This window comes from Dromiciops gliroides, chromosome 3, assembly GCF_019393635.1.
Source record: "Dromiciops gliroides isolate mDroGli1 chromosome 3, mDroGli1.pri, whole genome shotgun sequence".
Lineage (NCBI taxonomy): Eukaryota > Metazoa > Chordata > Mammalia > Microbiotheria > Microbiotheriidae > Dromiciops > Dromiciops gliroides.
Window position 1 is genome coordinate 594441120 of NC_057863.1, and position 13046 is coordinate 594454165.

The window sequence follows — 13046 nt, forward strand, 5'->3', positions numbered from 1 at the left end:
CAGCCCTATTTCACGAAGGGCTGTCTTGATAAAGCAGCACCTGGATCAAGTGGCAGCAGCAGCCTTGGCTCGGGTTTTCTCCCCCCACCCCCTCGGGTCCCTGCACCCTGCTCAGGGTAGAGGCTTAGCCATGGCAACAGGGAGATTCCTATCAATGGCTGCAGGGTGGGAAGAGAAGGCCGGGAGAATCAGGTTTCTAGCACAGAGCTTCACTTCAGGCCTTTCTCAGCCAGAACTGCCTCTGTTGAGTTGTCTGCCGGCTTGGAAGGGGCCAGTTCGGGGCAAGCCAATCTTGTCCAGCTGAACAAATGCGCTAGGCTGACTGGGGGAAGGCAGCTCTGGGAACAGTTGCTGCACTTCCTCCCAGGATGCAACAGGCTGAGCGACCTTCCATGGAGGAAGGGCCAGTGAGCTGGGTGTGCTAGCTAGGGAGAGCCTGGGTTCCTGTCCGCTCCCCCCCAGCATGCCCAACCCCCTACTACTGTGTGACTTATGGCAAAAGCATGCCCCTTCTCTGGATCTGTTAAGATGAGAGGTTTGTGAATTGAGCTAAATGACCTTTAAACTTCCCTTTACTCTCTTTTGGAGTCATATAGATCCCTTGAACAACCTGGGTCCACCTATAGACCCCTTCTTTGAACCATGTTTTAAAATGCAAAAAAATTCATAGGATTACAAAAGAAATCAAAGATACTGAAATGCGACTATCCAAGTACTACTAATAAAAACAAGTTCACAAAATTTATTGCCTGAAAAAAAAAATATCTAAAGCCCCTACCATTCATCTGAAGCCTCAAATACATCACACCTCTGCCACCAAGGCTGGGGGAAGGAGCTGTTCAGTTTAGATTTTTCTATTGCCTGACAGCTGCGCAGAGGATAGAGGCAAAATGGCCATCTCCTTTCCTGAAACAAGAAGGGGAAACCACTTATGTTCCAGAAAGAATACCAAATCCCTTTCAGTATGGGCACGCGCTCTTCGCCAGCCCAGCCGGCACAGCCCCTCCAATTGTTGTGGCGGCTTTTCCATAAGGCCTCCAAAGAAGATCTACCAACATGCTGGAAGGCCCTCCTCTAGTCTTAATAAATATTTCATGGACACCAATGTAGGACTAAGGCTGCCCATCTGTTACTCCTCGTTAATGCTATGCAACTACTCTTGCTCTCCTGAGAAATGACTTCACACACACATTTTCAGGGGCTTAAAAGAAGAAAAAAAAAAGCAACCCAGTAACATGGATCTAGAGTTAGAAGGAACATTAGAGGTTTATCTAGTATAACCTCTTTACAGATAGGGAAACTGAGGCCCAGAGTGGAAAGGATTTGCCCCAAATTACCCGGGTAACAAGTACTATGACTAGTATTCCCTTTGTGACCTTTCCCTCTTTGGGCCTCAGTTTCCCCATCTGTAAAATGAGGGGATTAGATCAGATGGTCTCAGAAGTACCAAAATCCATGCCCCTACATCCTTTCATCTGTATCACAGAGGTCCTGCTCTCCTCCTTTGCTACCTTCCCATTAAGAAGCTGTGTGATAACTTTTACCTGTCTCAACTGGAACTTTGTAACCTAATGCTGTTGGACCTGAGGCATAGCATAGGTCAGCCTTCAATGCATTTTCTCATCTGCCTGGCTCTCCCCCTTGCATTGGGGTCTTGGAGAGAGCATGCATTGCCAACTACTTTGAGAAATCTTTTATTAAATGTTGATGATGGTTCAGGGTTAGGATGTATAAGGGAACAGTTCTTAATTGGGAAGTTAATCACAACTAAGGAATCGCAATACAAAAATTCAGGCGTATTTGCCTTTGGAAATAAATCAAACCCTTGTAACAGGGACATGAGCTGGGAAGTCTTTCTCGTACAAAAACAATTAACAATACTTTGCAAAAGTCATACAAAAATACAGTATAGAAACCAGTCTCCCCAACCCAACACCCAAGAGCAGCTTCTGGTATAAACCCAAACCCGAGCAACCCAACCAATCCTGACCCATCCTAAACCTTCCCACAGACAACAAAGAAGTCAGCAACCTTGGTTCCACAGGCCACACACTGACCCATGGAAGTCATGTCAATCAGGATGGGCCTCTCATTCTTAGGATACGCCCACTGGATATCAGAAGGGCTTCAACCCTTTAGCCCTGGTGGTCTCTGGGGTCCAGGGTCACCATCTGCTTGAAAGGACTTTGGAAGCAGCTATCAAAGCTTCCCGTCTCTCCTCACACCCAGAGTCAGGTGCCAGTCAGAACCACACTGTGTGTGTTCTTGGGGTGAGGGTAGGGGGCAATCTAAAACCTATGGCCTAATAAAGGCACTGGGAGTGTCAAGGGGCTATAGGAGGCTGATATATTTATCCCTCCCACTACCCAGTCAGGTGGGATCCTGAAGTTGGAATCATAGGATCTTTGAGTTGGGAGGGCCCTTAGAGGTCACCTAGTTCAACCCTCTGCCCAACAGATGGATGCTTTCTATGACATCCTCAATAGGTAGTCACCAGCACAGGACAGTCGGTCGTGCATGGGACTGGGGAATCAGAGGTCCTGGGTCTGATTTCCTGGTTTTGTCTCTTATGCTCTCTTTGACTTTCATCAAGTCACAGCCTCCCCGGGCCTCACTTTCCTCACCTGTAAAATGAAAAGATTGTACTAAAGGACCCTTCCAGCTCTAGAATCCTATAACATCATAGCCTGACATGAGTTTAAATTCAAACGAATCCCAAGGATTAGTGTTGTACCAGAATTGGATGGAGTCTACCCAGACAGGGCATGACCTCATGCCATAAACCACCAGCATTTTGTCTTGGTCTGGGATTGTACCCTGGGGACCTGCCACTGGCCTCATCTTCCACATCTAGGGCTCTGGGTTATTTCAGCAGGTCCACTCTGGAATGAGAGCCAGATTCCTGGCCAACCAGCTGAGCCCCTGAGTTCTCAAAGGAGACTCTAAGGGAGGGTTTGAGTCATGCCAGGCAGAAGAAAAAGGGCAACTATAGGAGCCATTGATGCTGTGGGAAAGAGGCATGCAAGACTGGGAAAGCTCTTCAGAACTTACCCCTACTCTAGGGCTTCAATAGAAGGAAGAAAGAAGGCAGAATAATTTTCTAACTCCAACTTTCCCCACCCCCAGGTACCAGACCCCAACTCCTCATCCCCTGCTTCTACTCAGGCCATAAATGCCAATGGTTGGGGGTAGGGTGCCCTATTCCTGGAACTAGGTCCTACTCAAACCACTGCTGCTAAGACCAACTTAAATGGGATTTGAAAAGGGCCTTGGTCACTAGGCTATCAAGAGGATCCCACCTCGGATCTCAAACCCACCCACCAGAAGCCTCTGGTAAAAGAAAACAAGAGGCATAGTTCTGGTGGCTAAGTTAACCCCGTCTCTTTCTGCAGCAGGCCGGCCTCCAGTTCCGATATACTGACTCTGTTTGCAAGTTTGTTGCATCAACAAAAGGTTGCCAACCCTTCTGCTACTGTAAAGTGTTTAGCAGAGAGGTAAGGGTCTCCGTAGTGAGTAAGTCTCCAGGTTCCTCTCCAGTGAAAACAGCTCATGTATCCACTGGAAAAAGTATCTTGAGTCGCAGCCTCAAGGCCCAGCTGTCCTCAGCTAACCCCACAGGGACAGGCGCAGCAGGAGCATCCCTCAGCATGACCAACCCCGGAGCTCCGGGAGTGTGTGATTTTAGGGAGGGCAATACCACTGGAGGACACCACCTGTCGCTCAGCATCTGTCGTGCCTTGCCTTTCTCCCAGAGCTGCACCCCAAAGCCCCTCCCTCAGGCAGCTGCTTTGCTGGACACAGAGACTGTCCCCCTAAATGAGGCAGAGGAGCTGGGAAACAATGGGGGGATGCAACATGCCAAGACAGTCTTTTGCAGGTTCCAAGAATGCAAGCCATTCATATGTGTGTGTGTGTGTCTGTGTGAGCGTGAGTGCGTGCATTTGGCCGCAGTGCATTCTGGGATCGATAGTCCAGTTAGTCCCATGGGACCCAAAATGTGCAAATTACCAAGGGGAAAGGGGGGAAAAGTAGAAGTCTGTTTTCCACAATGAGAGCCCCATCTCTGTCTTTTTGGTAGGTTAGTGGCCCGTGAGCTGAGCAAGTCTCTTCTGTAGCTGCTGCTGCCGTGCCCTGAGGTGCCTCTTCTCCAAGGCCATAGTCTTCTCAGCACTCACCAATGTCTGCAGATACTCCAGGGCCTTGCTGAGGATGACCACCTTAGGAGTCTTGGTGCAGCTGCCCAGTGCAGGCACCTGGTCCCGTAGTGCCAGGAAACGAGAGCGGAGGTCATTCCGCCTCTTCCGTTCCAAGAAGTTGTGGTTTTTCCTCTTGGTCACGTCCTCGGTGTCAGAAGAGGCTGGTCTGGCCTGGCTGGGCCCCATTTCTGAGGATGGGGGGCTGGTAGGCCCTGGGGGACCCACGAGCTCCTCTACTTCTTCTTGTTCTTCCTCCTCCTCCTCTTCTTCTTCTTCCTCCCCCTCCTCCTCTTTGGCCTCTTTCTCTGGAGTCCCCTCCTGAGGACAGCTGTCTGGGGGGAATCGGGCAGCATAGTTGTGCTGCTGTTGGTGGATTGAGATGTGGAAATGTTTCATGCAGGGGTCCAGGGGGTCAGCTCGAACTGTGATGGTGACTGGCTTCCGGACACTGAGGGATTGCCTCCTCTCCACCGTCACCACATCAATCTCTTCACCCTCTGTTCAAGGAGAAAGAAATAAAGAAAGTGATTAAAATGCCTCCTAGGTTGGGGGGCGGCTAGGTGGCGCAGTGGATAAAGCACTGGCCCTGGATTCAGGAGTACCTGAGTTCAAATCGGGCCTCGGACACTTGACACACACTAGCTGTGTGACCCTGGGCAAGTCACTTAACCCCCATTGCCCCGCAAAAAAACCCCAAAAAACCCAAACCAAACAAACAAACAAAAAAATGCCTCCTAGGTGCCAGGCTGGATAAAGACCAAAAATCCAGTCTCTGGGAGTTCACAAAGGCTGCCGTGTGTAACCAAACTAGTTAGAATGTGTTTAGGTATACAGGGCCACACCTGGGGAGCTCAAAAGGCCCCTTAAGTCACCTCATTCAATAAATCAGGAAAATGAGGTTCAGAGAAGTAAAATGGGCTAAAGTGCCACAGGGGATGGTGGAATGAATGCATTGGGAGTCAGAGCCTGGGGTTCAAATCCTACCCCTATTGTTGATTAGTCTATTGTGCATGACTTAACCTGGCCCAGGCCTGAGGTTCCCATCTGTCAAATGAATGGCTGGACTAGGTGGTTGCTGAGGTCCCCATCCAACTCCAGTCCTGTGATCCTAAGTAGGCTGGGCCAAGAGGCAAGCACAGGTCCTCTGACTCCAGACCTTCGATGGAGGCCAAGGTCCCTGCCCAAGATCCAAATGGTAATATCTGCAAGCTGCTTCACAAGCCTTCAGTGCTATGTAAATGTCATCATTATTATTAGAATGAGAATTCAAACCGAGAGCCTCAAAGTTTCAAACAATAAAGTCCCAGAAAGATCCAGTCAGTGAGGCAGAACAGAATGATAACCAGATTGGATATATAACCCAGTTACAAATCCTGGCTCTAGCACCTACCACCTAGGAGATGGACAGCGAGGTGTCACAGTGGATAAACTACCAGGCCTAGAGTCAAGAGTATCTGAGTTCCAATCCTGCCTCAGACACTAGCTGTGTGATCCCGGACAAATTACTTAACCCTGTCTGCCTCAGTTTCCTCATCTGTAAAATGAACTGGAGAAGAAAATGGCAAAGTACTTCAGTATCTTTGCCAAGAAAACCTCAAAGGAGAAGCACACAAGACTAATTGACTTAACAACAACAGCTATAAGGTAGTGTGGCCTAGTTGAAGCAATCCTAGATCTAGACCCAGGTTCATTCATGGCACTTAATATTCTTGTGTGACCTTAGGCAAAAGCAACCAGCAATCATTAAGTGTCTACTATGTGTCAGGCACTGGGGTTATGAAGACCAAAAGAAAACTATTGTCATGATGTTCACATTTTCTGTAAAAAGAGGGAGAACCCTAGATCAAGGACTAGAAGGAGCCTTAAGGGTCACCTAGTCCAATCCTGCCCCCCCTTTTTAGAGGAGGAACCAAGGCCCACAGAGGTAAGATAACTTGCCCCAAATCACACAGATAGTAGCCATCGAGGCAGGACTTGAACTCCAGCTCCCTTAACCCTCAAGAACTTGGGCAAATCACTTTCTCAGCTGTCAGTTTCTTCATCCAAAAAGTGGAGTATTAACACTAATGCTCATTATACATTTTTCAGGGCTTTGGGAAGGAAGTGTTTTATAAAGTGCCGTAGAAATTGCTTTTATTAAAGGTAGGAATCATCAATAGCACCATAGTGCTGTAGAAAGGAATCTAGGTTCAAATCCCTGTGTAGCTATATAACCTAGAGACCATGAGCCTCAGTTTCCCCATTGGTAAAATGGCCTTGGTTGCCTCACCTGCAAATAGAGACCTTAAAGATCTCTTTCTGTTCTAATATTCTGTGGGTCTACGAGTCACTTATAGGTGCAAGTGACCAGAGAAGAAGCTGGCTATATAGCTGGGCACTGAATGTGGGCATTTCAACAATCTTGGCATGTGACTACCCCAGAACCTCCTGCTTTGGTATTTTGCTGTGGGCTGAGAGCTAAGAGGCAGATGCCATTTCCCCACCTAGGCATTAATAGCTCCCAACCGACCAAGGATGTGAAAGCCAGCTGATTTGCTCCCCACAAAGTGGTGGAAGAAGGAAAATATTCTCCAATTTCCTTTTGCACAGCAAGGTTTAGATAAGAACAAAAGAGTCCCCCAGCCTACCCAGGCTCTCCCCTCCCCCATGGAAGGGAAGGGAAGAGGAGAGGGCACCCCACTAGCCTGGGACAAAGTTGAGCTATAAAGATCTTCCCCTGGTCGGACTCTTTCATGCGCAATCAGAATTGTAAATGAGGGGTCTAGGGGCCGAGCAGGGCCCTTTGTTCCTGCCAAGCACAGCCCGCACTCGGGCCATTGTTACTTTTCACAAGTTATAAATCCTATTATCCCCCCACCTCGCCATTCGGGCGTCCCATTCAGCGGAAGACTTTCAGAGACAGACAGAGGGGCTGCAATGTGCCCCAGATCCCCCCCTTGGGGGAGGGAAGGGGCTGTCTTTAAGAACGTTTCACCCTTGGGCTCAATGGGCTTCGGGAACATTCATCACCCACAGGTGGTCCCTCCCCCTAGGCTTCCAAATACGGCCAAAAAAAAAAAAAGGTTTTCTAGGTTTTGGAAAACTACAGGTTTGGAAAAGAAAGGGGCAGGCTCCCCCGGTACTAGACAGATGGACCACTAGCAACATCCTAAGCGACTTGTAAGGATCTGCCCTACTGGAAGGGGCTCACGGGTTGAGAAGCAAGAGAAAGCACTAGTTAAGAGTCCGCTGGTCAAATCCTGCCCCTATACTGGCTATGCTAATCACTTAACCACAGTGTGTTTCAAATTGGCCATCTGTGACCCCTTTCTATAACCAGAAGAGTTCTTGGGGCCTGGGAGACTATCGGGGCCAAGCCTGTCTTTCTGCTTTCTTGAGGTAGAAAGCAGGCAGAGCCACTCTTAGAAGCCAGGTCCTCTGATCCGAAAATCTAGATCTCTAGCACTTAGACCACCTTGCTTATCTATAGGCACTTTGCAACCTTTTGGGAGCTAATGTTAGTGTTGTGTAAATCACTGGGCTAAGTAAGGCAAGGCTCCTAGGAGTGGTACCTGACTCACTCGATTCCTGGGAAGGTCACTCCCCCAAATTCTTCTGAAGCCAGAAGAAGGCTCCAAGAGGTAGAGTGGGGAACAGGGAATTCTGGCTGGTTTAGCCTCGTTCTCCTACACACATTTCTAACTGTACCAGACTAGGGTCTTTGAACTCATTTCCTAGGCTCTTTGCATATCAAGATGCTTAAGCCCCTTTGTGACTCAAACTTGCATTGTGGGAACAATTGCATTATTTCCCCATTAATAAAACTGGCCCATTCAGCTCTTCTTGGCCTAGGCTCCGGATTGGCTAGCTTGCTGCTGTTTGGAATGCTGCTTCAGCCAGTCCTTGGCCCCTCATTGGCTGATCTTCGATGTCAGTCACTGTTCCCACCCCCCTCATTGTTTGCAATCTGTTGCTTTTTGTTCCCAGGCCATGTGGCCAGTCCCAGAGCCAGAGGCCCTGGAAACAGGTTCAGGTGAAAGGCCAGGTCAGTAAGTAAAGCTTGGAGGGAAAAAAAAAAGATAAAAAAAAAAAGTCACAGAACACACCCACAAAGGAAGGCTGATTTGCTTGATTTGCAACCCTCGGGGTGTCAAGCCGCCAGCTTCAGAAAAGATTCTATGAGGAGCAACCTGAGAGAAAAGTGATTCTTTTCATTGTTAATGGCCCAGGCTTAGAGCAGCACCGGAGATCTGCCTCCCCAAGGCATTCCAAAAGCAGGGCTTCGGGAGAGAAAGCCAGCTCCTTCCCTTCCAACCACCACCACCACCACCACGGCAGACTGCTCAAACCAGTAAACACAAGCTTCAGAGGATAGGGTAGTGGCAGGATCCCTGGATCAAAGAGTTAATAGACCCAGGAGTTGGAATTCAGGCTCTGCCATAGACTGAGGTGGCCTTGGGGCTCAGTACCAGGTCACCCACTATTAAAATAAGGGAGTCAGACCCTTCCCGTTGACATTCTATGCTTTAAGGTCCCTTTCAACTCTTGCAACCTGGGTTACTGTAGATAGAAGGCAATATGCCAACCACCCCAGCATAATCTCCCCTCTGAACCCCACATTGTATAGGAAAAATGGGTTCTAAGTTGTCTGGCATGCCTCTGTCTACCCTTTGGAGAAGATTCCCCTTGTTTGCCCTCCCATTCCTAGGACCCCTCACTGCGTCAACCAGGATCCCTGAGGCTGGGGGGGGTGGGGGGGGGCGGGGCAGGGGTGATGGTTCTCCATTCATTTGCAAGTTAAACTGAGCTCTGTTGGTCTGGTCCCTACCAAAGATCTGTCACTCTCCTAACTTGGAAAAGATGAGATGGGCAAAAGCTAAACAAGCCTGAGATGCCAGAGGCAGTAGTAGGATCCACTTTAACAGAAGCTAACCTGGCTTTCTCAGATCAGTTCCCCAAAGTCCCCAAGGTAAGAAAAGACAAAACTGGGACAAAGGCTATTCCGCCATCTCCATGCAGCAAGATAATTAAGATTAGTGCTGATTTGGGAGGCAAGAGCCAGAATTGGCAAGTAACACTGAACCTCTCTGGGTCTGAGTTCCTTCCTCGGATAAAAATATGTGTATGTTTTGTTTTGTTTTGGGGGGGACGAGTGGGGGGAAGGGGAAGGGGGAATATGTGCTTTCTGAGGTTTCATCTTTTTGTTCCTCCCGCAAGTTATCATCCTATGAAGAACAAGTTGAACAGATACATTCACTGCTGGCAGAATACAGGATGGGTCATAGGCTCTCACCCCCCAGGAGCTAGCTTAGTGTTTTTCAGAATAAGCAATTAAATGTTTATTGAATTCAACACCTGGTGAATTGGAGGGGCTTCCAAGAAGCAAGGGCTCAATGTTGGTCCCAAGGATTCCTTTACTGCATCCCACTGACATATCCCAGTAGAAAAATTGGGGAGTCAGGGGCCCTTGGGTGTGAAGCTCTATCACTTAGCCAGCTGTGGGACTTTGCACAGGGCCCTCTCCTTCTAAAAAGTTGGGGGGTAGAATAAATGACCTCCGAAATCCTAGGCTGCTATGAGACAAGACAACAGAAATCCTGCAATTGGAAACCTCTAAAGACACCTCCCCTTAGACTCTGTGGGGTCACACCCTCCCCCCAACTCCCAGGAAGAAGCATTTAACTCCCACCCCCTTTTGTTCCTTTGGGGCTTCGGTCTATTTACCAACACACCCACGTGTGTGAGAGAGAAGCGGCTAGGGGGCTCTGTGCCCCAAGAGGCAAGGTGGAGAGGGCAGCCTTCAGGTTTTAGCCTGGATGCATCCTGGAAAAGCCAGCTGGTCCAAGCTCTTGGCTCCAGACAGCACTAACACCTGTCTGGGAGGGGCAGGGGGAAGTGACCCGAGGTCTCCCTAGCTGTCTGGCGGCCCCGGGCCCAGGCAGCCACCCTGAGGTCTGTTCTATCCCCTCCCCCCATCCCCAAGGGTCCCGGGCAGCCTGAGTCCTTACCGGAATCGCTTTGGCTCTCCGAGCCCGAGAAAGCTTGAGGCTTGGGCTCGCCCGGGGCGCAGGGGAACACGGCCGTGGGATCCACGCCCTCGGGCCCCGGGTGGCCGCAGCCCGGGTCTGCCGAGGCCGTTGGCTTGGCCGGATTCCCCTTGGGTGTTGCGGCTACCACGGCGGCCGCCGAGAGTTTGTCGTTCATCACTTTCTCCAGCCGCTCCCGGGCGGAGAAGCCGCTCCACATGCAGTCACTGCGGATGATGGAGGCGTAGTTCCTGGCCAGCGCCTTGGAGTAGCCCCGGCCCTCAGCCTCGTCCACCCCGCAGCCCCCAGGCCACGGTTCGGGCGGCCCATTCGCGGCCGACGAGCAACAGGCACCCGGGCTAGAGCCCGAACCCCACGGGGGCGACATGGGGGGCGACGGAACCAGCTCGAATTTCTTCCAGATGTCCTCGCTGGGCGCCGTGGAGCGGTAGAAATCTTCCTCGTAGTCACAGTCGTAGAAATAATGTTGGTACGAGTCGAAGTCCATCTCCGCTCCCTGCAGGAAGGGGGGGATGGGGGCACCGGTGGGCTGGGGGGCCGTGGCTCCAGGAAGAAGACCAGTCGCCCCTCCCTCCCACTCCTCTCTCCGCCGGCCTGCCTGCCTGTCTGCCTCCCTCCCCCCTTCCTTCCTTCCCTCTCTGCTGCCTGCCTCCCTCCCCTAGGCGCCGAGAGTGAATACCCCAGCCCCAAACAGATAACCCAAGCGCCTCCCCCTTGGGATCCACGCCCCCCCTCGGAGCGGCCGAACAGAGCCCCCACCCCCAACGGGCCCCTGCGCCTTCCCCGGAGAGCTGACCCCATTCCTCCCTCGGGCAGCAGAGTCCCGAGGCATGGCAGGGCAGGGCGCTGGGGCCACTCCCCCCTCGCCGAGCCCGCAGCCCGAGCAAAGGGCCGAGGGGAGCAGGCGGGTGGAAATGAGGAAGGGAGAGTTAAAAGCAAACTTTCCCAGGCTCGGCCAAAGTCGAGCTACTTTGGGGCGAGGAGGTGCTGGGGAGAGGTCGATGCCTTGGTCCCAGGAGTGCCCCCAATTCCCCCCGCCTTCCAGGGTCCACCAGCCCAATGTCTCACCTGGCTCCGACGGCCCCACACCTGGAGGGAGCCGGCTCCCCCGCGTGCTCCGGGCCGCCTGCACACATGCACCCCCCGCGCGCACACACACATGCACACACACACACATGCACACACTCACTCACTGGCGTGCACGCGCGGACACACACAAACACACACTCACTCACTCACTCCCACACCAACGGAGCTCCGGGGATCAAAGCCGGGAGCCGGGAGCCGGACGTATTGTTCCCAAGCCGCCTTATATCCAGCCCTGCGCGGCCCCAGCCACCCCAACCAGGAGGCGCCGATTTGCATAGTGGGCGGGGGCCGAGCCCCCTCCCCCTCCCCCCCTCCGGCTCCCCGCCCCGGTCTGTGCGCCGGGAGCCCCTCCCCTTTGCGCGGCTTCCCCCCGCCTGCCTCTGGCGAATGGGCTGCGGTTCCCCCCCCCGCCCCCCTCCCCTCATCTCCCCTTCCCTGCGGCGGCCCCGCAACGAAGGGCCGACCTGGGCGGCGGCGGCTCCCGCCTCCCGGAAGGGCATGGGACAGGTTTGGCGAGCTTTGGGGCCTGGCGCCCCCGCCCCGACCCGCCGCCGGGGAAGCCCCGCAGCTCCGGGGGCCAGAGCGGGAGCTGGAGCGGGGGCGGGGGCGGGGATCCCGCAGCGCGGGCCGCGCGCTGGGACAACCTGGCGCCGCAGTGGCAGAGGTGACGCAACCTTGTTGCAGACCCTGCAAGAAGAGACCCAGATCCCCTCCCTGCCCACCACTCCGGTCTCCCCCACTCCCAACTCGAGCCCCCAGCTCCCCGAGGCACGCCCCCTGCCCAGCGGTAGCTCGGCGGGAGCTCCTTCCGCCCCCCGCCCCGTTCTACTCCCTGGGGGGGGCCCTTCCACCCCGGGAAACTCCCTCTCCTCCGGGGGCCCCCAGCACCCCAATGCACGCACTGCTCTAGGCCTGGAGCAGCCCTTGGCTGGCTGATGATGAGTGTCCTGGGAGACTAGGGCTCAGATCCTTCCGAACCCCTTTTCCCAGGGCCGCCCCCGAGGACAGGGACAGGCAGCCCATCCGCTGCCCCCTCCCCAGACACCCAGGAATGGTCTCTCCTCCCCCCCCCCCCCCCCGCCAATTCCCCCAGTATTGACTGCCTCGCTGGAGCCAGTCTTTGACCGCAGTCTAGTGCCACCTTGTGGCCATGGCTTGCCCTGACTACTAGGGTACGTGAGGATGGGGAAGACCCCAAAACAAAACAACCTGCAAGGTAATTTAGAAGTCATCTCTAAACCAACCCTTTAATTTGACAAAAGAGGAATCTGAGACCCATGGACTTGTACCAGGCAACCCTGGTAGAGAGGCGTTGGGATTCGAACTGAGGTCTTCTGGATGCAGATCCAGGCTCTCTCCATTACACCCCACAGTTGGCCTGTAGGTGGTGTTTACTCGGCATCACAAACAAGATGGATTTCTTTCTCCCAAAGCCTGGCACAGATAGAGGGAAAGGTTTGGGCGAAAAGATAAGGAGTTCAGTTTTTAGACTGTTGAGTTTAAGATATCTTACGCGACACTCAAATTCGAGATGTCCTGTAGGCACATGCAGAGCTGTGGAACTGGAAGTCAGCAAAGAGATTAGGGTAGATAAGTAGGTTTGAGAATCATCAGCATAGACATTGAATCTTGGGAGCTGATGAGATCTCCAAGTGAAATCTACAGAGGGAGAAGAGAAGAGAGCCCAGGACAAACCCAGGGGTGGGGAAGAGAGACGCTGGAAGTTAGGTGGCTT

General features: G+C 52.6%; 1 protein-coding gene across 3 annotated transcripts; it reads right to left on the reverse strand.

The window, feature by feature from the left end:
* Positions 1-1031: 1031 nt before the first annotated feature.
* Positions 1032-12340, reverse strand: MYCL (MYCL proto-oncogene, bHLH transcription factor). Of its 3 annotated transcripts, none has more exons than XM_043999125.1 (3): positions 12214-12340; positions 10184-10718; positions 1032-4693 (listed from the first exon to the last, which is right to left on the reverse strand). In XM_043999125.1, the coding sequence occupies exons 2-3, from the start codon at positions 10707-10709 to the stop codon at positions 4080-4082; spliced, it is 1140 nt and encodes a 379-aa protein (XP_043855060.1). In that variant the 5' UTR covers positions 10710-10718; positions 12214-12340; the 3' UTR covers positions 1032-4079. The 3 variants fall into 3 exon arrangements, with proteins under 3 accessions (XP_043855060.1, XP_043855061.1, XP_043855059.1); XM_043999126.1 differs by lacking the exon at positions 12214-12340 and adding an exon at positions 11458-11557; XM_043999124.1 differs by lacking the exon at positions 12214-12340 and adding an exon at positions 11291-11596 and having other exon boundaries at positions 1033-4693.
* Between the last annotated feature and the right edge of the window lie 706 nt (positions 12341-13046).

Coding starts and splice junctions, on each gene's coding strand:
- MYCL (XM_043999124.1), bottom strand. CDS start 11,383: ATGTGTGTGTGCGCGCGGGGGGTGCATGTGTGCAGGCGGCCCGGAGCA. Junction 10,719..11,290: donor TGTGGGGCCGTCGGAGCCAG/GTGAGACATTGG, acceptor CCCTTCCTGCAG/GGAGCGGAGATGGACTTCGA. Junction 4,694..10,183: donor GGAGAGCCAAAGCGATTCCG/GTAAGGACTCAG, acceptor CTCCTTGAACAG/AGGGTGAAGAGATTGATGTG.